This window comes from Callorhinchus milii, unplaced genomic scaffold, assembly GCF_018977255.1.
Source record: "Callorhinchus milii isolate IMCB2004 unplaced genomic scaffold, IMCB_Cmil_1.0 Scaffold1, whole genome shotgun sequence".
Lineage (NCBI taxonomy): Eukaryota > Metazoa > Chordata > Chondrichthyes > Chimaeriformes > Callorhinchidae > Callorhinchus > Callorhinchus milii.
Window position 1 is genome coordinate 121323893 of NW_024704742.1, and position 24586 is coordinate 121348478.

The following is a 24586-nucleotide window of genomic DNA, read 5'->3' on the forward strand; positions in this document are numbered from 1 at the left end:
TACAAATGTCTTTCCGGTTTAGGCACTTACCGTGCCACAGGGGCCACCCGTGAGAGTCAAACAGTGAATTTTCACTGTCGCCATGGTAACAGTAGTTTGTGTAGAGGTCACTGCTGATAATGTGCTGTAAATGGCTGTCCTGCCAGTGGAGATCACATGCCTCGATGGCTCGTGTGAACACAGTCCGATGAGGCCTGTTTGCAGAATCTGCCAGAGAATTGCAATTGGTGAGTTAGTCAGGTTTTTGCTTTTGGTGCCGTTGGTTGGTTTGCTTTTACTGAGGTTGACATTACCCCCAGTGCTCGGCACAAGGCAGAACTAGCAATACAGACAGGAACACACACACCCATACACACTCTTGTGACAGTTCATTTCCTTCACCAACGCACATGGTGTGCAAATGATAATGCCATAAAACTCAATGCTAATATCCCTCCCTTTCCTTCCTCCAGCACTTGTTGACTACGGGGGGGGGGGTCTCCCACTTATCAGGACCTGATCATTCCCGAAAACGCTGAGCCAAGGAGGAGCACCCAAACACAGCACCCAAACACAGAGCACTGTTCTATTTCATGCTTTACAATTACAGGAACACAAAGGTCTGCAAAATATGTTATTTTTTTTAAACACAAATGTACATTTGTACTTTTGCACCATTCAAATCACCTACATCTCAAAGGGATGTAAATTAAAACGCAACAAAAATACAGACTTAAAACCAGATGTTTACAGACTCTCCCTCAGTAAACGTAGCCATTGAACAGCTGGTTCACACAGGTCTGGGGTTCAGTCTATGCTGAGTCTGAGCTGAGTTTGCTAATCTCAGTAAATTGGCACACTATTTGGAGTTACAATTGATCTCAGTGGCTAGGTATGGGGAGGGGAAGGAAAAAAAATCAGCCAGGCACCCCTCTTCTCCTCCCTTATGTGTATATGCATATATGTATAGGCTCAGGCTGGGCTTGCCTGGCTGGAGAGGAGATCCGGTCACCAGACTTGCTCGGGTGGTCGCAAAGACAGGTATCAGGTCTGTGTTGTCCTTGGACAATTTTGTTGGGGGGAAGAGAGAAAGGCTCATCTGCGAGAACAACCCTTGTTACCTTGAGGAATGCATTTCGGCCTAATTCAATTTAAAGGGGGAAAGTGTGATAAAACTCAACTCTCCAATATCTAACCTCGCTCACCAAAATTTTAGTTTAATCCATACCAGTTAGAATTGGGGTGGGGGGGGGGAGAAAGGAAGTAATTTAAGAAAATCGGTGGGGGGAGGGGGAGGAATGAGAAATTCAGCATAAAATTAGTGATAGTGGTGGGGGCAAATGAGTATGGAAACATTTCTACCATAGCAGTTGATTTCTAGTTTACAGAGAATAAGATGGGCACTTTATTAGGCAATGCCACGTAAGTGACATAGGTTGTGGGGGGGAGAAACCCACCAACCAATATTTATAGAATTGCAAATAAGGCACCAGATTGTTCCCTCCCCCACACAGATAGACATTGATATTAATTGCAGGGGAGGGGAGAAGAATAAACATCTCCACCCACTGAAATAATAAGCACGGCCATTTCAGAATTGGAAACTTTTGAAGGGTAATTAAAGGTTTATTTATGAAAGAATCACTCTGCAACTAAAATAAACCACAATCTCCCCACCCCACCTCCCCTCTGAGGCTGATTGAACCAATTCTCCACTTGAATCCTCACCTTGGTTAGCATTTGCACCCTGAGGCAAAGCATTGGTTAAATTGGGCAGCTCATTACCATGGTTTCCATCCTCCCAGGGACAAACATCAACACAGTTCCATTTTTTGAGCTGTTTTAGCCAGCCCACTTTCTGTTCAGGCTTGCAGTGGGGATTTAGGACTATACACATCCACAGGGCACCTAGGGAGCCAGAAGCAGACAGATTAAAATGACAGTGGAACCACATTACAATTTAAAAAATACCACAATTTAACGAGATTTGACAGGACAGATGACACACTGAAACTTTCCCCCGACATTATACGTAAATTAGAATAAGAAACTTGGCATTTAGAGGAAATGGTCTCTTGTCACACATCTAATTTGCATCAAGAACAGAGGGGTTTTGTAGTTTAGAATATGACCACTTCTCATTTTCCTTACGAAATAAACTGCACTGAAATTCTGCATTTGACAAGAAACTCCAGTAATGAAATGCTCAATGTTAAGCAGAAAAAATAGAAATTACACAAATACATCCTCAGAACTAAACTGACCAAGAGAGTCAAATTCTGCAGTTTGCAGAGAAATAAAACTATTAATAGACTATATTGTGATTTTGGAGGGTGGGGGGAATTGAATGAAGGCAAGATTTAGTCAACGTCTTGGCTCTAAATGTGAGCTGCTTGCACCTCCTAGTAGTTATCAACAGGGGGTGCCATTTGCTTCTCAACAGGTGTCAGGGTTTAAAAGACTGAAGAATATGGGAATTCAATAGAATTATATAAAGACAAAACTTGCTTTTCCAATTAAAAGCAGAGCTTAATAAAGAAAATACATGAGTGAAACATGTCAGGGGAACAGGTATACACTAGCAGGATACACAGGACACACAGTAAATAATAGATTGAACCTAACCCAACTATAGTTGTAACTTGCATTGATTGCAAATGCTTGCTTGTTTTCAAATGAAAGCAAAGTACAGGGCTATTGCTCCAATACCCTGGTGGATAAAGGCAGAGAACAGCACGAGACCACACAGGCTGAAGGCTCAATTCTCAATTCATTCAGTGTTAGTGGATCTCAGCTGGGGCAACAATTGGGGCATTATAATTAACCCCAGGACCATAAGGAGACTTCGGGTGGGAGGAAACCATAAGGGTTCCTGCTCCAGGAAGGAGCCCTTATATGGAAGTCATTGGAGACAGAATCTGGCTTGGTTGTCTTGCCCCTGCAATCAAACGCCTGAAACTTACATGTGAATAAAGGCCACTTTGGGCAAGGTACTGGAGGGCAACCAGAAAAATGACCTCCAGCGGAAGTAAATAAGGAGTCAAATTTCTTTCAGGAGGGGAGGGAAACTGGCAGAAAATGCTATATAACAATTTAATCTGAATTTCTACACCTGAGGGGAACAGGGTAATCACAGCACAGGAACTGTCCTGCGATTACAAAAAAAATAAATTGGTCACTTCAATCCACGACTATTTGTGGGACACTGCTGCGTGCAATTGGCTGCCGTGTTTCATTCACAAATAGTCAATTCACTTTATAGTGTAATCTGTAAAGCGCTTTGAGACGTCTAGAAGACATGAAAAGCACTATATCAAATGCAAGTATTATAACTGTGGGTCCAATGACCTCATTCTGAAATTTCTATGCATTCTACAAAACCCATTGGTGTTCATATAACAACAAATGTCTACAGTTTGATCTGGGCCCCATTTTGGCTCATTTTGCATCTGTCCAATGCACATCTTACTTCAAAGGGAAGGCAAATGTACAAAGAGGTCAGATTTGGTTCAGATGGCTACCCTTTATACATCTGTACAGGACCCGTACTTCCAGAGAGATGTATGGCTTTGTAGTGTTTGAAGGGGATAATGATTAAGCAGCTAGAATACCTTATTATTAAATATAGTTTAGGAAAATAAAATAATTAGCACTAAACATAATAATTAGAAGTTTTGGAACAATCAGCCTACCTCACACTATATGGTATGGTTCTGAACAAGATCTAAACCAACAATTTTCACATGATTTTCATTAGCTGTTGCCTAGTTACAGATGAGTGCTTTGGCAAGAGTGAGATAACATGTGGGTAACAGCTAGCAACCTTTTATTAATAAAAAAATACTGCATTCATCCACTACAGAGAAGTTTAGGAGACGATAGCTTCCTGCCTTGGATCTGCCTTGCACTTAAAAACATCTGAAGCAAACAGACTGGTTTCACATCAGAAAGCAGAGCACCCTTCCCCCATACACTGCACAGACTGACTGGCAACCCCCCTCACCAGCACCACACGCAGACCAACCCTTCTAAATAATTAAACCATAGCTGAGAAAATGCAGATCACACACTGCTAACGCACACCTATTTAAGGCTACAACGGCTATAAATTCACAAGAGGGATTGCTGCAGCCACGTGCTAATTGCTACAGAAGGCCTGCAAGGGACTAAAATACACTTCATTTGCTTAACAGCAGGGGAATATAAAACTTTTTTAAAAAAATCACTGCATCATTGCCTGAATGCGGCTAACTGTATCTAACCAATACATGTTGCTTATAAATTGGTTTATTGAAAGCCCAATAATATTTGAAGGAGAAGCATCATATAAAGCTGCAGATTCCAACAGGAGTTTGGGAAGGGTTCTACCATCACCCAAATCCAACTACACTATTTAACTTTCAAACCCAAATCATTTTATTTTTTAAAAATCGGTCTATTTATATTTCTAGCACACATAATACTGTGTAGGGCATTTGACACAAGTATGTAAATTTCACCTTTTCCTTCAGATAATTGGATGCTAACTCACACTGTGCTATGTAATTTAATATTAATTCCACAGGGGAGACAGTGGGAATAAATTATAAGTGATGTATTAGGAAGACTCGTGAGAACTGTTAAGATGGGGGTAGGGATTTCGAAATCAGAAAGTACAAACTGCAAAGATAAATTTTCTGCCTTTTTTTAAAAAAAGATTGGCAGCAATTCATTTTAATGTAACGTTGCACAGATGGGATGAAGAATTTGCCTTTCAAAACACTGATGCTTGTAAAGAGTTCAGCTTTCTGTCCAAAAGCAGCAAAGTCAATAGTAACGCACACACAAGGACACTGGATCTGAATGAGTGAAGTTCATTAATGACAGGAAGCTGGCATGGGTAACAGATCCAAATATGCTAATGATTGCCCAGTGGATCCCAGTTAGAGCAGGAGCTAGTGCTGAGGCTCACAATGTTGCTGGTGGTGGAAGCTATTTGTGGACAGCAGAGGATCCCCAACCCAAGATGAGATACACAGCTTTGCTGGTTCTGAAGTGTTTGAAACCATGAGCTTTTGATGGTAATTAAAGGCAAAGGGCAGCCACAGTTCACTTTCAGTAAAAACTGTGTATTTTTGCTCCTTCTTCCCCGACTAACAAAGGGTTTTTAGGAAACGTACCCTCTCTCACCTAACCATGTGAGCTGCAGCTCAGAACTCGAAAGCTTGCTCACTAACAATTTTGCACTATTCTGAGTGCCTACACATTTACATTTTTTTTCGAAAACAAAGCCTGGATGTGTACAGCAGGCGGGCTCTGGGGGCTTGTAGCCTCAGCACAGAGAACCCAGTCATGAAGCAATCTGCCATGGACTCGGAGTCCTTAGACAACTGAATGTTTTATTTTTTGTCTTAATTCACTCCATTATTGAATTAAACTTTGATGTATTGGTCTTGACATCTGCTTCAAGCTGATTGTATTGTGTATGATAGTTTAATCACTCCCCATGCATTTTACAGTGGCTGCCTGATTAATGCAATAGATTACCTGTGCTATCCCTGGCAAGAGGGAATCATTGCCCTTTTCAATACTACACTCCTTTCATTTGTTGCAAACAGACTACATGTTATATTAAAACGATCTAAGTTAAACCAAATTATCAGATCCGCCTACATGCGTTTTCACGATTTCTTCTAATAAGTCTGTTTTCTCGTTATAGACTGGGTTTAAGAATAGTAATCTTTACAAACAAATAATCTCTAATTTTATGGGTGGAGAAACTCCTTCAGGCAATTGGGACACAATACAAATATCGCCAGCTCTGACAGAGCAAAACAAGGCGAATTGACTGCACTAGGGTTAGTATTAGTTCACCTCAGGTCAAACTTGGTCTACAGAATTAAATTCTGGTGTAGTCACATTGTGCGCCAATTTTTTAAAAATGATTCTGCAAAATTTAATTAAAAGAACTGAGTTATTTTAAAACTGTACACAGTTAAAATAACAGACAAGCAAGTACAGAGGAGAGTTCAGCAATATATCCTGAAGATGGAAATCTTGGCTGGAGTTTGTAATATTTGTTAGGACAGAGTTAGTCTGCCGTTAAACCTGTTATTGTAATCTCTCTGTGTTGACAAGCTGTTTGGGGGTCCATCACTCTGAAGAATAGCAGACACTCATCTAATATTCTTCTACCTCAGTGGTTTCATCAGATTAAGCATCAGGGATTTAATTTAACAGTTTCATCTTTATTAGGCTGTCATGAGAACAGCCCAGCTTTGATAACAGTAGCTGCTCCAATTATGGTTGGCTTTAAGAATGACATGTATAATGATTCATTTGTACTGTACCAAAGCAATAAAAGGCTGTTTTGCCAAACCATTATGAATGCATTTTTTTCCCCCTCTTTCATCAAGAACCCCTGTGGGAAAGCATCTGTATTCTGCCACTTCCTACCAGTATATTTAGGTCAAAAGGTTGCACACAACTATTCCTTGCCTTGGTTTACCGCAAGGACATTAGAACTGTGGCATGCTCTTGTGAATGGCAAATGGGGGCATTCTGACTCAAATGTAATCCTTGTATTCAAATGATCTGGAATGGTGCAGAATCAAGAGGGGGAAAGCGATAGGCTCACAGTTGGCTTCTGACAGTGACATGTGACATTTGTATTCAGGTCCTGCTTTTCCATGTGGCTAAAGGGCTTCCAATTTCATTTCACAGCCAGAGGCCCGCAGAAACACCAATTAACTTGCAGATCGCATTTGCTGACAAAAAAANGTCAGCTTCACTGCAATGTCTGGTATCTGGCAGCATTCAGCATTCAATTCCAAAGCCGAGCCTCCAAGCAATGTGATCCTGTCACTAGGGCAAGGAGTTAACCTGCCCATTCTGCTTACATGGAAAGCCTATTCACTTCTGCAGTCTGTGTGTCACCTTTTGTTATTGCACAGAATCATAACGCCAGTCACAGAGCATCGACCTTTATCTAGCCTGAAGTCACTGAGCTGGCACTGAAAAGGTTGACTTGATTTCCAAGCTAACTATGGACCAATACATATAGACCAGAATGCACAGAGCTTTAGGGATCAACAGAAATAACCAACCTCTATGTAAGAACCCATTCAATTCACACCAGAAATGTCAGTGCTCTGTGTGCCAGGATTAAGATCAATAACAACTTCAACCTTCCAGCTTTTTTATTGCTCAACAGACCTCAAAACACTTTAAAGGAATAAAGGGGTGGGGATGTAACAACTAGACTATGCCCCTAAATCAGGTCTCACTGCATTTTACATGCAAGTGTAATCAAAGTACTGGATCATCTCCTTGCACATAGTTACCGGGTTCTTTGCATCCATCAATTCCATGAAGGTATCTTTTTCTACTGCTTCGCCATTTTTAGCGATTTCCTGTCCTCACACTGGTGTTCTCACAAGCATACAGTTCCACAGCTAAGAGAATGCTACACTTTACAGTTACTACTCTTTAAAGTATATCTCATGAAGCGCTCTGAGATGTCCTCCCGAAGTGAAAAGAAGGATTATTTTCAAATACAAGTGTTATTATTATTATTTTCATCTGTAGCAAAAAGAAGTTCTGCATATACTCTCTGGCAGTTTTGAGTATGGGAATAAGAAAATGTGTCCAGAAACCAACTTCAGTGTCTTCGCAAAGTTGAAAATTCACTACAAATAAATATGATGAGAACTAAACGTGTAGAGAAGAGACTATAGAACATCCTCAAAGAGTAAGTAATCATAGGTGGGTCTTAATACGCACTTCCTGGTGCTCTGACAACCGGAGGAAAAGAAAACATGACCCTGGCTTCCAGAATAATTTTATTTGTAGGTATCAGGAGGGATAGTCACGGTCTTATATGGCAAATCTTTAAAGTTAGTGTCCCCAATGATTGTTTTCAACCCCTTCCCCTTGATTATGGTTTATTCACCAGTATGTGAAGATTGAACAAAAGAAGATCATTTAACCTTGTTTTGGAGAGCGGGATGAAAATATGAAGGGAGAAAGATGCTGCACTATAAGCAGCCAAGAGATGGTGCGCAAGAGCAATTCAGGGCATCTGTCTTGTCAGAGGTCTCTCTGTTATTACGTGAAGTGTCTGTGTTCAGCACCTTTTCTAAAGTCTCACTAGAGATCAGGAGTTAGGGTGAATCACACTCAATGATCTGTCATACTAAGAACAGCAGTGTGCAAATGGGTGTAAACTCTTTCCCTGCCCCAAAATAGCCATGTATACTCATTTTCCCTGCCCCAGATTAGACATGTGCTCTTTGTTAGGTGATGCCAATAATCTCAGGCACCACATTACAGTTGGGCCATACACTACCTCAAATCAGCAGACAGCGAGACATATTTCCTTAGTTGTAGGGATATGGACATTTTGATTCTATATAGGGCTTCCATGCTATTAACTACAAATAAAATGATGTTTCATATTGGCAACTGACATCGACCTAAATAGTGGTGAGTCCTACACAACCGCCAACCTGCCTCTCACTGGATCCTCAAACATCCATTCTCCTATAGCAATAATCTTTCTATTTGATGTAGTGCCTTATGTTATCAAAACAAAAAGCACAGTCACTCCACTTTACAGTGTAACCTGTGAAGCGCTTTGAGACATCTCAACAACGCAATGCAAGGATTATTATTATTATTAAGACATCATAAAGTGCTTCACAGGATATACTGAAAAGTGGTGCGACTATTTTTTGGGTGAATACAGCAGCCAAAAAACAGGAATGTCCTTTAAACAGCCATGGAGTGTAATAATAAATAATAATAATAAACCCAATTCAATTTGGGGGATTGTAGGCAAGGACACTGGGAGAAACTCCCTTCCCATTCCCAGTAAGTGTCAATTTCCTATCTCAATTTTCCCCAGATCTAACCATTTTACAATCTATTGCTTACTGTATTATTGACCTCTGAAAACTAGGCTAAGCAAATTTGAGGGGTGGGGTAGAGTTATAAAAACAAAGTTTACATTGGATTGGGTTGTTTTTGGAATGCCAGGTTTGTCCACCAAACAAAATGTGATAAAGTATGACTTTAAAACACTAGTAAATAATGACGACAGCTCATCATCCATTAAAAGAAGCTCGACTCTGAACCAAATGTGTAGTAAACAGATATGCTTTGCTTTACAGCCTCTGAGGGCATCTGTTTGTAAATTTCCTAATAATGTAATACTAGGTTCATTCAGATTACACACAATAAACAACCATTTATTTAAAAAAAGCTGAATTTAGCAACACTATTTTAAAAATGATGAGCAGCAATGACCCCGAGCTTTACAATATCGATGCCCTTTATATGAAGACAAGCATTTAATTTTACAAGGGTTTCCTGACACAATGATGAATTCGGGACCTTGGAGCTTCAGTGCGTGTGCTGTGTGTGTCCAGGGAGAGAGGCTCTGCTTTCAAAGCACTGGACCACAGGGTGGAGAATCTCAGTCATCTCTCTACATCTCTACGTCAGACACTGCCACCACCAGAGAAGCAAAGAGAATCGGAGGGTCAGGACTGGTAGAACCAATGTACCACCTTGCAGCTGGTCAAAGAAGGACCTGGCTAGTTATCAGTCCCCTCCCCCATTCCAATTGGATGGAGTGTGGTGTGAGTATACCAAGAACTAAAAGTAGATTTATCCACAACTGTTTGTTGTCCATTGCTGTGCGCAATTAGCTGCCAGATTTTGCCCACAAAATATGCACTCGATTCACTTTATAGTATATTCTGTGAAATGCTTTGAGAAGTCTCAACAACATGATAAGGCGCTATATCAAATGCAAGGATTATTAGGATTATTAAGAGGAAGTCCTGCTTCCAAAGAAGAAAGACAAGCAAAATGCAATAATACTCAATGGACGATACAGCAACAGAAGTCTATTTGCAGTATCATCCAAATAACTCTTACAATCCAAATTAGTCATTAGTCATTCCAATGCATCAGTGTAACGGCAGCTAATAGGAAGTGAGGCGGACTGTTCTTTTTGTAAGGGAGATAGACATGTGGACAACAAACTACCAGCAATGGTGGTGGCAAAATGAACTATAAACTGGTTCCAAAAAAGAACCAGACAAGTTCCTGGAAATTAGAAAGAACTAGATTTATTGGGTCCTAAGGATTCTTTGGGGAAATTGGATGGTACTCGATAGACCAATGGATAGACAAACACACCAAGTCTGCTCCTGTCTAAAATTGTTCAGTAATACTGTACAGTAATATACTACTATAAAATAGTGGTGTACACACACCACGCACACAAATGCTAAAATCAAAATAGTAGTAAAGACTAAAACTTGAGATAAAACGACCCTTTTCTTAGTCCCCCTGTACAAGGGAGCCCCCCCCTTCCCCATTAGCACTTATATTATACAACATGAAACGCAAAACTCTGCACCTCAAGTTCCTTATAGGTCAGTGACATCCAAGTTACCAAGTTTCACGTTTCTGCATCAGATTTGCACTTTACCAAAGCTATTGACTGGGTGAGCAGAAGCTGGTTTAAACAGTTAGGAAGATTGAGTTAATTAATTAGTATTGAAGTAGTATTTTTTTAATTTAGCACCTTTTTTCAAATTAAATGTGATTAAGGAAGCACACCCGCAATTCTGTTGATCCTGAAGTAATCCCCTATTCATCTGGCGTCTGGTTCAGAGTCAAACGTGATGACCCCGCCATCATAGATTGAAATGTAATTAAGTTTTTTTTATTACAGATTTGTGTTGGCTGTAATTTTTTTTTATATACTAGGTCTTGAGAATGACTGTGGCTTTGTATTCTGTAATCCCTTCCTTTAGAGTGTTCCTTGCATTTGATTTTTTCCCCTGTCCTACTACCCATACATGCGTGCATCCATTCCCCCCCTCCACCCCTCTGCTCCCATTGAGGGGGACATTAGAGACCTGCCCTCGCGTTGTTTTTCAAAGCTACATTGCCTCGTTAATAATCTCACTGCCTCCAACAATACATCACTTTGGCAGTGCCTTTAGTCAACATCTTTGAATCCCTCATTCTCCACTCGATGTCCGCCACTATCTTTGCCAACCACTTTCAGATGTTCCTTAACCATGCAAGGTGCTGATTTAACAACAAACAACAAATTCCAGCGATATAGCGCCCTTCAGAATACTGTGTACAGTCCTGGTCCTGCAGTCCAAAAAGAATATTGGAGAAATCGAGAAGATACAGAGGAGGGGAACCAAAATGACTGAGGGTATGGAAGGACTGGAATATGAAGAGCGACTAAGTAAATTAGGCATGTTCACGCTGGAAAAGAGAAGATTGGGAGACTATATGATGGCTGTCTCTAAGATTCCAAAGGGGCCAGACAATATAGATCATGACAGGCTGTTTCAGCTTGTCCAGAATAGTAAAACCAAAGGACATGGCCTACGATTGAAGGGGGGGAAATTCAGAATGAATCTACGCAAACTCTATTTTGGTGAGCGAATAATGAACTTATGGAACAGGCTCCCTAGGGAGACGGTTGAAGCAGGAAGTGTTGATTCTTTCAAACACAAATTAGATAGTTTTCTTTTAGGAAACAACGTTATGGGATATAGTACATAGGTAGTTTGGGACATATGTGCATGTGACCGCCAGGAAGGTGGAGTAGATGGACCTTAGTCTTTTTATGTCTAGCATTTCTTATGTTCTTCATGTCAGGCGGACATCCCAAGGCGCTGGACAGGGAAGTATTTGGACCCAAGCTGGGGTCTGGAATCAAGATGGGTGGAGGGCAAGGGGGATGGTGGTGGGAAAATGACCAAAGGCGCGGTCGAAGAGAAAGGACTTGAGACGGGATTTGAAGTAGGCAAGGGATGGGACATGGTGAAGGGTTTCTGGGATGGAGTCTGAGTGGAGGGGTGTAGGAGAATGGGGTGGGGGAGCAGAAAGGCTGAAGGCCTGACCTCCAATGGTGGAGCAGGTCTAGCAGGAGCCATGGAGCAGGCCAGTGTCGACCCAGTGGAGGGAGCAGGCAGGTTTTACTCTTTTTTTTAAAAAAATACAAAACATACAAAAAAAACTTGCACATTAACATGATTGATTCATTCCACCAAATGTACACATTTAACCCTGAAGGATGTAAACAAATCATAACTAGCTTGATTTTCTTATTCAGTCACCAATCCGAATTCAAAGATCAGTTTCATCTTTCAGCTCAGTTTCATCTCTGGATCAGAGAGCTGTGGGTTTGAGCCCTACACAAGGATTTGAGCAAATAGTCCAGGCACACACTCCAGTGCTATACTCAGGACTTCTTTCATTGTTGGAGAAGATAAAAGTTAAACCTAGGTGACAATGTGGTCCATGTGGATATTAAAGATCCCACAGCCCTATTTCACAGCTACCCCTTGTCCAATAGTCAACCTTCACCCAAAGTCACACCTCTATTTTATTTCGTTGCTGTGTGTGTGGTACACTGCTGTTGCATTTATCTCCATAAGTCACTACACTTCAATTGATTCACACCAATTCCATTACGTTTTCTAGGGGGGAAAAAATGACGTAGTGCTCTATATCCAACGTAAAGATTTGTTTTATGTTAGATAGTTAGAGCTACTTGCAGAAGAATCTCAAAGGGTCAATATAAAGGTTAAGACCGCCTCTGTTATTGAGACACATTTGTTATTTCCTAAATGATTTGCTTTTTTAAAAAAAAACTACTGTATATTCAGATAAACATATATATATAAACATTGAATACTGTGAAAATCTGTACTCTCCCTGCCTGCTTTCCCACCAATCCTCTTTTCAACTTGAACAATAAACTTTGCACAGAGCTCTATTTACCCAGTTCATCCCAGAGCTGCCTATACTTGTCAGTCATTGCTGTTCCTTGTTGCCTCCACAGAGAAAGTCGAGGGTCAGCCATAAACTGCTCCGTTATTAACGTCAACATCCGAGCGCCGTTTGAATCCCTCATCTTCAACATCTCCCGCACCTGTCGGATAGATACTTCATTAAAGCACAAGCGCCAGGCAGCACAAACATATTTAATCCATTCCAATTCTCCCAAGCATATGTTGCCTTGCGTAGGGTTGGGGTTGGGGAAAGGGGGCTCTTGTCACCAATATTTGAAGTTCAGATGCTCTCCTGCATTGAGAAACTGTCAGGCTTAAACCAGGCAGTTTTATCATGAGGCACTGCCTTCAGACTGAACCATTAGCGAGGAAGAAAGAGACTCTTAACTACATCTAAAACAAGCCATTGGAATTTTGTTGGCCAGAATCATTTTGAAATCGATGCTGGAACGCTCCGCACCACCACCACCACAAAAAAAAACTAGGCTTGTTAATTGGCAATGAACTCAAGCCACTGCTATAACACAGCTTCTTCCTCCCTGCGAGCTCCATGCTTACAGCGTTGCTGCTGGGGTATTGCTGTTAGCATGCATAAGGGCGCGGACCACGGAAATGGGAATTTGTGTAATTAGCTGCCGAGGTTACTGGAGATGTAGAAAGGATTCACCTCCTGGAGAATTAAATATATAAGGGGGTGGGGATTCTGCTCCATTCCCCAAATTTAACAAATATTGCATTGCTAAGTGTGTAAATATAAATGTGATTTGCTACATTTAGTGAACAGAGCAGACCACCCCCTTTGCTCTCCATGACAAACAGTAAAAACAAATACCCATATGATTCATGACATGAATACCCGCTTAAACAAGTACAGTTTTGCACAATAAGTTTGTGCTTCTGAATTATGGAGGATTTTATGAAATTTTCTTTTTTTTAAATATTAAAAATACATCTGAAGATGCCCTGCTAAGAGGCCGGGCGGACATCCAACCAGCTTCCAGGACTTTCTATTGATGCTCGAAAACCAACCACTAGGAGGTGCATCAGCCTGGTTTAAAGTGACTTTTCCCCTCCTTCGCTATGAGGAAGTGCCTGACCTGCACTTAGCCTTTCCTCTGCAAAGCGCAACGAAACAAGAGCATCCAGCCTGGGAGACAAGGCGAGCAGGAGTAAAAGAATCGAGGGAACAAGGACGCTAATCCGCGTGCCACAAATCGAAATATCCCACATCTCTGCACCACCTGCACTTTGTCAATATACCCACCTGTGTGAAATTTCACAACATAAACAGGCTATTATAGTTCTGACAAACACGTTGCTACTGCTGTGATTTGAACATTTTCAGCTATACAAATATGAGCATTCACACAAAGATGAATTGAATATTGACTCTTCAATTTATAATTTAATAATTAGAACTCTTTTAGTCGACTATCTCCTCCTCCCATGCCCCCATAGTAAAGAAATGTGTTTCATTCTGAAACTTTTTTCAAAAGTGGAGTCAAAATAGAGTCTTTGAACCTTGGGGAAAAAAAATCTTAAAGAAAAAAAAATGGCATAATTACACTTTACAATTGATATAAAACACAATAAAGGGATCACTGTAGAGACAGTGAAGTCAGTGTATCTACATAGTGTGTATGGAATTGCAGGACTGCTTCAAAGCTGATGATGCACATAAAAGATGCACAAACCATTAGAGACGGAACCACTAAGGCTTCCTCCTCTTTCGTATTAACTGTTTCTGTATACAATTCAGGGTGTACGGTTATATTTAGCACCTTTAAGGGCTTTTGAGGACATCAATCGGGAGCTGATTTTGAAACTTGAGTTTAATGCAGGTTCAGCTTATCAATTATCAGCATTGTGTCAGATAGAAACAGTTGAGTCGAGCATTGATGAGTTTTGATGAGAGTGCATTTGTGTTCTTTTTAAAAAAGTCAACTTACCTACTTTTTTGGGGGAGTGGGGGAAGGGAGAATAATTGCCTTAAAAAATGTACGCGTCCCCCCCAAAAAAGTGGCACTTCTGAAATAAAACCATGGAGGGGTATTGTTTTAACTGCTTATGCAACACTGTGACAAATGAGCATTATTTGTGTGTATGCAGGCTGTAAACGCATATGTATACAGCCCGCGTACACACCTTAACCTCCGCTCACACAAACACACCCTAATACACATACTCACACATTCTAACACACACAACTTACACTTGTTTAGCGCTTTTCAACGTCAGGAGGACACACAAGCTGTGGGATAAGACAGACGTGTACAAATCCATACCTTTGCAAACAACAAGTTCAGCTGTTTTCCAGATCCATGGTAACCGCCCTGGGAGAGGAAGAGTTTAACCTGCTCCTGAACCTGCTCCTCATCCAGGTGCCAGCAGTTCTCATCGTCTATACTGGCTCCTGCTGTTGGATCCGGGGCACCTTCAGCCAGCAAACAAGAAACCTCTTTAGCCATTTTTTAAAAAAACAAATTCCAGTGTAAAGAAAAATAAACACATCCGAGGATCCATCAATAATTCTAGCATCAAAGTGCACTCTGATTCCCTTGCTCAACAACAATTTCCTATGGCACCCTTCACTCGTTGTAGCGTCTCGGAGTCTGACACCGAGGTCGAGGGAGGTGACCGTAAGCAAGGGGTCGAAGAGGAACCCTCCTCTTCGAATCTGAAAATGGGGAAGGAGTGGGCAGGGCGAGGGATTGAACGAGACAGTTCCAAAGTGGCTGAAAGCATGGTCGCCGATGGTGGAACAGAGGAGATGAGAGACAAGCAGGAAGCCAGAGCCAGCCAAGCGGAGGCGGCGGGTAGCGGAGTAGGGAGTAAGCAGGTGGAAGGGATGCCCCGTTGTTTGGCAAAAACTACAAATGCACAGTCACTACATGTGACACTAATTACTGGGAATTAATGGGAAAATTGGTGGTGAATGGGAAAATGTTTCCTTCTCCTATTTTTCTCCCCAGCCCGCTATGTTCTCACACAGAAAAAAAAGGTCAAAAATAAAAATGCTGTGCACAACAAGTGGACCAGGACTTGGAAAAATACCATGGAATCAAGAGTAAAGATGTTGGCAGGCTGGAACCCAAGCCTTGGCCTTTCCTACAGAGCAACAGCCAGCAAGAGCAGAGGTTAAAAATCTCAATCTATTGGCGTCTAAGCTGCGCTTTACCAGTTAGGTTCAAATGGTGAAATTCAATGAGAGGGCAGATGAATAGGAAAAATAGTTCCACAAATTAGGACAGGAAAACGGGACAAGGAGGCGAGAGACACACAGAGGAAAGAAAAAAGCGGTGGGTGGGGGGGAACCAAAATTGCAGTGACTAAATGAAATACAGGAAATAGGACTCGGTAATGAAATGTGAGGGGGGGGGATATTAAAGAAACCAAAAAGAAAACCAACAAAAAAAGAACTCTGCATTGTTGCACATCCTCTTCAACCAACAGACCTGCTGACAACACAAACCGTTTTGCCACACTGACTGATTAAAATGTACCATTCCAGAACTCACCCTGACAACACATCAAATCAAAAAAAGAAGCTTCAACGAAGACTTCACTTGAACCTAAAACCACACTGAGATGCTCTGAAGACACATTGGTTAATTCTATGCATTTTAACATTGTGTTTCTAGAGTGGAAGATGGCTGTGAGCCACACACTATCCATTCATAATGAGCTGCTCGGTATTCTCAGATGCACAGCTCAGCTGAACAGTCCTTCACAATATGTTGAAACGGAACCGACAATTTTGTAGCTGTAAAAGCGTGCGATGGGAAAGACATCTCTACATAAACACACACACACAAACAGCACGTATATTCACACACAAAGTGCATATGATATATAAAAACAAAACAAATACAAGGTCAAAATGTGGGAGCTACCATGCACTTGATTGATTTCAGAGTTGAGGGAGAGGATTTCGTCCGCTAGTTTCTGGGCAGTAGGCAGGACTTCCGTGTGATGCACTGTGATCAAATACTGAACAAATTTCTGCAATTGGTCTCGGTTCATCTGGAAAAGTGTTTCTGAAATAGGAAGATGCAGCTTGACCTGATCCGGCTTGCGAATCCGGTATAGCGAGAGGGCTACGACGTGTGCACAGTAAAAGATGTCCTTATTTCCACAGCCGCAGGTCACTGAGGTAATTTTGCAACGATCGAAGCTGATAGCAACGTTACAAACAGTTTCTGGCTCCGACTGCGTTGCGGGTTCGGTTACTGTACCACTTAAGTGGAATCCTGCAGAAAAACAGAAAAGATTTTATGAGCAACTCAAATAAAACTGATTCCCTTGCCAAGTACCATAATTCCAGGGCAATTACAATTGCACAATGCAGGTACAAATTTCTCTCTTATATCACAGGAAAGGTCAACACTTAAAGCACGACTGTGGGAGAGAAAATAAATGAATCAAGACTTGATTTCTCAAACATTCTCCTCTAGCTGGCTTGACACTCCACACACGACAGCTCGTCCAGAATGACACAGTTCATATCCTCTCCTAACTCAGGTTGCCTTTCATCTCCATTCTCACCGGGCTTCACAGACTTCCTACCCCCCAGCAGGTCAATAGAATAATCTTCACTCCGACTTTAAAATCCCTCCATGTTTTTACCCCACCCCTGTGCCAACTCGGGCCTGTTGCTCACCACTTGTTCCCTCCATCCTACCACTGACTATAGAGCTATCAAACTCTACGCCCTGGCACTTCGAAACCATCCCGAAATTCATCTCCCTTGCCCCCTCCTTGTATTCAAACATTTTTTTAAACAAAAAACACCCTCAGTCATCTCCCTCCTCCCCCCACTCCCTTCGGTAGAATGGTTGAGTTCAGCCTGAAACTGCACACCACTCTCCAAGAGTGGCAACACCCAGCCAACAGGGGCTGCTGAGACTTCAGGTCCAACCACGGGTGTCACCTAATTTGCGATACGATAAATATCAATCTCAGGTTGCAAGTTTCATCCCTATATTTTATTGGAAGGTAGAGAGAGGGGAAAAAAAAGAGAAAACAGAGTTTCTGCAGGAGCAAAGTAATGGGTTAAAACTCTCAGCATCACACAGGTGTAGAAGCTATCACCCGATAACATCAAGTGGCTCCAATCCGTTACTAAGTTAAACAGTGTCAAAAGCATAGAGTTGCACGTCCCTTATTTCACACCACACTGCTGCAGGAGTCAGACGCTGCCACAAGTGGGAGGAGTTGTTCCAGTTTCAGGCAGCGAGGGATGCTCCCAAACTGTCAGAGATAGCACTGGTCCCGGGTGTCGCTCAGGAACCAGCTGCTCACCTTCAGCCAGAGAGCAAAGAGAGCCGAGCCCTTCAAGCGGAATGTGATTCCAGGCCCTTCTCCAAAACAAATAGGATCTGGCGTTGGTAATCACGCTTCTCTGAGAGATGGAGGGGGAAAAAAACAAAACAATCTGTTCCAAATATTCTGCCTTAGCAAAATGTCAGTGAGACCATCTTGGCATAATCCTCACAACAAATCTGTCTTTCCACCTGTAATTTAACATTTTTTTCCCCAAGGAGAGAGAGGCAAAGGGTAACACTGCAAATGGATTCATGTTTAAAACATTTTTTTATATTAAAAAAACCCATGGCAAGAGGATTTGATTCAGGCACAAAAACATGCACAGAATATTTATAATCTTTAGGTGACTCAGGATAGTTAACTGGAGCGCAAACTGCAGACCATCCAAGACCAGGCACGAGGGTGGTTTATGGGCCATGGATTTGCACCTGGAACGGTCAAGGTTGATTTGAAAAAGAAAACGTGTTAAGCAGCAAGCTGTGTTATGCTCAGCATCCAAACAAGGATATGAAGTCATGTTAAAGAGTGCAGTCAGTCACTTTAAATTCCATTGGCAAAGCTGGAATACAGTGAAGGCAATTACAGTGAAGCAGACATTCAGTGTTGCCCAGCTCTGATCCGAGGTTTCTCCAGTTTAATACACCTGTTGCGACTGTACAATCGTAATATTTGAAGATTAAATAAACGGCAAACAACGAGAGATGAGGCTAACGGTCATCACAAGTCGAATAAAATTCCTGTTCCAGAAGTTTAACATAAGAGCCTAATGAAATGTTTAACTTGAAAGCTCACTCTCCTCAGCACTGAGTGTTTTCTCTCTCTCTTTCTCTCTCTACAGTGCTGAGTGTTTCTCTCTCCTTCTCGTCAGTGGTAAATTTCTTATTCTCTTCACAGACAATCATTTGGACAATCACAGAACCATAAAGCGTTTTACTGCACAGAAAGAAAGAAACTATTCAACACCCCACCCCCCATGTCTGCTGGTGCTAGCTGTACTGAAGCCATCTTCTTGTATACTGTAGCCTTGTCACCTTCAGTGTTATTTTTTTCCTTTGGTAGTTATACAATTTCATTTAAAATGCTCTTGTGAACTATTTGGCAGACGTTGGTAGTAAATGGGCACAATGTTATGCACCACCATTTAAATCTGGCACAATCATCATTCAGAGGCAACAGTGTGTTGACCCATGCAAGGCTGAGCTGAAACCCACTAAAGATCCTCGAAATGTTACATGAAAGCTTGCCATACCTTCGGCTTCTTTTGAAGTGCAGGTGGTTATCCACAAATAATATTCAAAGTTCACACGACCACGTTTGCAGTAAAACGTTAAAAACTCGCACGCAATAAAACATTGATGCCAAGTTTCTATTACAGTTTACTTGAAGCGTTTGGACTGAAGTCCAAAATAACTTTTGCTACTGTTGTAGAAAATAAGACTTAAACTAAAAACACTAGTCTGTCAAAATAGTTAGAATCATTAACATGGTGCAAGGCAAGACTCCAGTTGGATCCACCCCACAATAATAAACAGCCCATCATCAATCCAGAAGTGATTATCAGAGTCCAAATTTGTGTTTTTGTGATATATAAATGGGCGTCTTCAAAAGCCTCCAGCAGAGTTGCCAGCGCATTGGTTCTCGGTAAATGCAACCACTGTGCAAAAGGCGTTTGTGTCAGGCTATCCTTGTCCAGCCCGCAATCATCCCTCCGATGAGGTGAGTGTTGTGAGTGATTTGAGGCACCCCAAAACACATTCTGTGATCCCTAATCCCTGACTGTTCAGCACCTTGGGACATCCTCCCGACGTGAAACTCGCTTTACAAATGTAATTTTGTTGTTGTTTCCTGCCAAGTGAAAGCACGCCCTTTTTTTTGGCAGTGACACAGGGTTGATACAGCTAGAGAGATTTTGGACACCACAGTTATTTTCCAGGCGTATTGTGAAAGCTTGTCTACAGAACTTTTCTCAATAGCCATGCATTGGAACAGGAATAACCTGACACCTCACTTCTTCTCAATGTAAGCAAATCTCAAAATTAGTCCCAACTTCGGTTCACCCCAAAACAGAAAGGCTCTTAACAATGACAGCCTTGCTCTGGACGGATGTTCTGTAATTTCAGACAGACGAGCATTTCCTCTGCTAGCTGCCATTCACCCACTTTTATTTCTGCAGTTGTGCATCTAACTGAGACTGCATCGCTTGCAGGACAAATGGGAGCCAAATGAGCAGGGTTTGACCACCTCACATCACCTGGTGGAACCGGTTTCAGGAGCAGGAAGGGTTTCACACATTGCAGCATAAACACGTCAGGTGTGAATCCCACTGTGAGTCACTGCTGAAAACTCTCTGGCCCCCCCAGGATTTATAAAGGTTTATTTTTTTTGGAAAATAAATTAACAACCATCTCTTTACAATGTTTACAAAGATTAATCCCCAAATCGGTCGATCTGCACATGAACCTCATTTAAAGAGTTAAAGAGATCCAAAATTGAGCGGGACACCAATAAAAATTGAGTTTCACCTCCCCAATGATATACTGCCGGGAGGGAAGCTGCTTCATTCCAGCCAGGACAAATGCATCATTATACAGCACCATGAAGCAATTTTCCAGGCTACACTTATAACCAGCTGCATTTCACATTAACTATACTCTGAGTGTTATGTTGCTGTGTTTCTGCTTTGTCTTCATCATGTGGTTTTGGAGATCACAATAAAAAAAACTCAAGTTGTAAGGCTACAAGAAATCAATTTTCACCCTTCATGTACTGAAAGGCAAATGAAGAGAAATATACCCTTAGCGGTAAAGTTCTTAAACGAATGATAGAAATCTAAAAAGTCTGTAGCAGTAATCGAGTATACAAATGTTTCACGAAGATGGAATGCAAATAGGCTGGTGCAATAAAAATGGAAATCGAATTCTGGACTTTAAATACACGTATACAAAGGACAAAGCAAGGAGGTCATGTTAAATGTGTAAAAGACATTGTTTAGGCTACACATGGGAGTAATGCATTCAGCTCTGGACTCCACATTACTGAAAGGATATTGGAGTCATGGACAGGATACAGCGGAAATTCACTAGGATAACGCGTTATAGTTGTGTGGAGAGATTTTAAAATCAGCACTCTTCACAGGAACAGAGAAGGTTCTTAAGATTTTTCTTTTGTTTTAAAAAAATTCTGAAATTAAATAATGCAACATACAATACTTACTCTTAATTTCACAGCACCGTACATCCTGCTGAGCTTTTCAAACTTACTTTCTCCCTCTTCTTGCTCAGTCTCTTAGTCTCCCAGTCTGCGCTGCACACTAACTGCAATTAAGAGGTTATTGACTGAGATGCCTGATCTTCCTCTTCGACCTCACCTTGCAGGCGGTCACCTCCCCCCACTCCCCTCGGCGTCAGGCTATGTCACTGTTAAGCGCTCCGAGACACTGCCCCGCGTGAAGGGTGCCATATAAATGCAAGTTGTCGTATTGAAACAACAGACTCCACCACTATCTCACCCCTCAGGCCACTGAAACTTGTTTATGCCTTCATCACTTCCAGGCTCCACTATGCAAACACCCTGATTGTTTGGCCTTCCCAACTCCTCCCTCCACAGGCTACAGATAATCCAGAACTCTGCAGCCCATGTCCTCTCCCGCACCAAACTCCGTGACCCCATCTCCCCCACTCTCGCCCGACTCCACTGGCTCCCTATCCTTCAGAGGATACAGTTCAAGATCCTGGTCCTCATATACAAAGCCCTCCATGGCCTCGCCCCAACCTATCTCTGCGACCTCCTAAACCGTCCGCTCAGCCGGCTCTGGCCTACTCCACATCCCCCGACCCACCCGCCCCACCATTGGCGGGAGAGCCTTCAGCCACTCTGCCCCAAACCTCTGGAATTCCATCCCCCAATCACTCCGACTCGCCCCCTCCTTAGCCTCCTTCAAGTCCCACCTCAAGACCCTTCTCTTTTACCATGCCATCGGCCACTCCCCTTCCCCTCCCCTCCCAATCCCAGCTCGGGTCTGAAATGCTGTACACTGTCCAGCGCCTTGGGACGTCCTCCCAACGTGAAAGGCGCTATACAAATGTAATCTTGTTGTTGAGACACCAACTTGTCTCTTGGTTCCCCAGGAGGACGTGCACAGGTGTAAACAGATCAATAACTTATTTCTTCCTGCATTCCCTTCCCCGCCCAATTCAAGCAACTACTTCTCCTTCACCCAGTGCCTCCACAACAGCAGTGTGCAAATCCACAACTCACAGGTGGGAGGCAATACAAGCTCCTCTGCCTCCACTGTGGCTCAGCCTTGCAGCAAGGAGCCAGGCCATCTGTACCATTGCATTGCTTTAGTAATTTAAACATGGATCTAGTTTATCTTCTTTACGATACAGAAAAGAAGCAATCTTCGTATCACAATGGGGGACGGTGGGAGGGTGGAGAGTAAAATAATCAGCGCTAATTTCATTCAGTGGAGTCCTGTAGAATATTGGTTAGATGCTCGCCTCACAAGCGAGAGGACCCAAGTTTGATTCCCAGGCAGGGCGAAAGTGTAGGCAAGTTTCCTTAATCCATATGCCTGTTTACCTAGCAGTAAGTAGGAATCTGGTTGTTGTAGATGGGCATATCACATTCCAGGGGAAATAATTCCTTCAAAAAAATAATAATTTGGTCATTCAATCCATGACTGTTTGTGGGACACTGCTGTGTACAATTGGCTGCTGCATTTCACCCACAAAATTTACAGTTAATTCACTTTCCAGTATATTCTGTGAAGCACGTTGAGACGACTCAATGATGTGATAAGGCTCTATATCAAATGCAAGGTTATTATTATTAATAATATTGAAAAATGTTAACACACGAACTGCTGGCTGCAGCTATGAAGCATCTCAGTTGCATAGCTCCATATGCATAGCGTGATAAGGTGCAATATCAAATGTAAGGATTACTATTAATAAGAGTCATTGAAACAAGGCGCTAAACTGAATTTTTGTGTCTTGAGCATCTCATTACTGGTCTGAGCTGCGGCTCGCACACAGCAGCAGAGTTTAGTTCCAAGTATGAAGGTTGTGATGGCATCTGGATCTATTTGCACCTCAAATTAAATCAAAAGGCAGCTTTGACACAGGTTGGATGCTGATAATCAGCAATGCGTGGAGAGGTTCAACACAAAACGTTGTTTACGAATATTTTATTTTCAATAAAAAATCTTCTAGTCAATAAATTTAATCTCTGATATTGCTTTGCAGTTGTAAACATTCTAAAATAAATTAATAGAAGCAGGAAGTGCCATATGGTGTGAGGTGGAATAGGAACAGGAGACTTGGAACTTGACATTTCATTCACACAACAACTTGCATTTACATAGCCTTCTTCACGCAGGGTAGCACCTCAAAGTACTGACAATGGTAATCTAGTTGTTCAACATAAATTCTCATGGCAACCAGTTTAGATTGCCTGTTCCCCAACCATCACAGCTTTGTTTCTCTGTCTCCAACCAAGTCTGAGAATCTTGCTGGAAATTGAGGCAAGCCTAGCCTTCTCTGCAAGTTGAAACCAATCTGTATCCTATGGCAAGAAGAGATCAGTTTCAAAATGCAGGAAAGGCTAGGAGAAGCCAACATTCCAGATTTTCTAGTCAAAGAGACACCAACTCAGTAACAACAGGCAAGAAAAGGAGACTAGTGCAAGACTCTACCTTTCCTTTGTTTCGGACTCCCTCAGCACAAACTGTAAAGCTCTGATTTTGGCTATCACACAATCATTTGCCACTGTATGGATTGGGATCAGGAGTCTGTATATACAATAAACACTTACTTAGCACTTTTCAATTGGCAGGACATCTCAAAGCACCTGACAATGCTGGATGGTATTAAATAATAATAAAGGAATACTTTAGGATACAAATTTAAAGAAACTGGTTTCTCAAAATGCCTCATACAAAATGCAACCCTTCAATTATAAAAATTGGACCTTGCAAGATAGCTGGCTTTCCATCCTCACACCCCTTTTCAGGACTGAAACAGGCCAGGACTGGAACGCAATAAGCAGTGGGAACAAGCCACCGAGTGGTGCGGTCAGCATCCAGATGATAAGAACCACAGCTGCAATTTATAAAATACCTTCACTGGAAAAATGAAAGAATATTCTCAGGAAAAATTAAACAGAGAATCAAATTCACAGTACCAGCAAAATAACATTTCAGATATCCAGTAATATCCTAATGGTTGGGATACGGGATGGAACCTAATTTCTCAGATTTCGACCTAAGTGAGGATTGAAAAATCAGTAAATTTACAATTTCAGGACTGGCAAGAGAGAGAACTATCTTTTATCCTTTATTCATGCCCTACCAAAAAATAATCAGAAAGCTACCATTGCTCTGGCCAATCTACACCAATTAGCAAGGAAGCTAGAAATCTTTTCACGTGAAGGGTTAATAGAATGTGGAAAACGTGTCAAGTGACTAT

At 41.9% G+C, this 24586-nt stretch overlaps 1 protein-coding gene across 1 annotated transcript in view; it reads right to left on the bottom strand.

Moving 5' to 3' along the window:
• The window catches only part of LOC103177867 (zinc finger SWIM domain-containing protein 6), a 116172-nt gene that overhangs the window by 20926 nt on the left and 70660 nt on the right, over positions 1 to 24586 (bottom strand). Inside the window, exons 2-6 of the mRNA XM_042335095.1 lie at positions 16688 to 17044; positions 15080 to 15228; positions 12784 to 12934; positions 1708 to 1887; positions 31 to 207 (exon numbers count right to left, since the gene is read on the bottom strand). Of these exons, the coding sequence (XP_042191029.1) occupies positions 31 to 207; positions 1708 to 1887; positions 12784 to 12934; positions 15080 to 15228; positions 16688 to 17044 (1014 nt within the window). The remainder of the gene's footprint in view (positions 1 to 30; positions 208 to 1707; positions 1888 to 12783; positions 12935 to 15079; positions 15229 to 16687; positions 17045 to 24586) is intronic.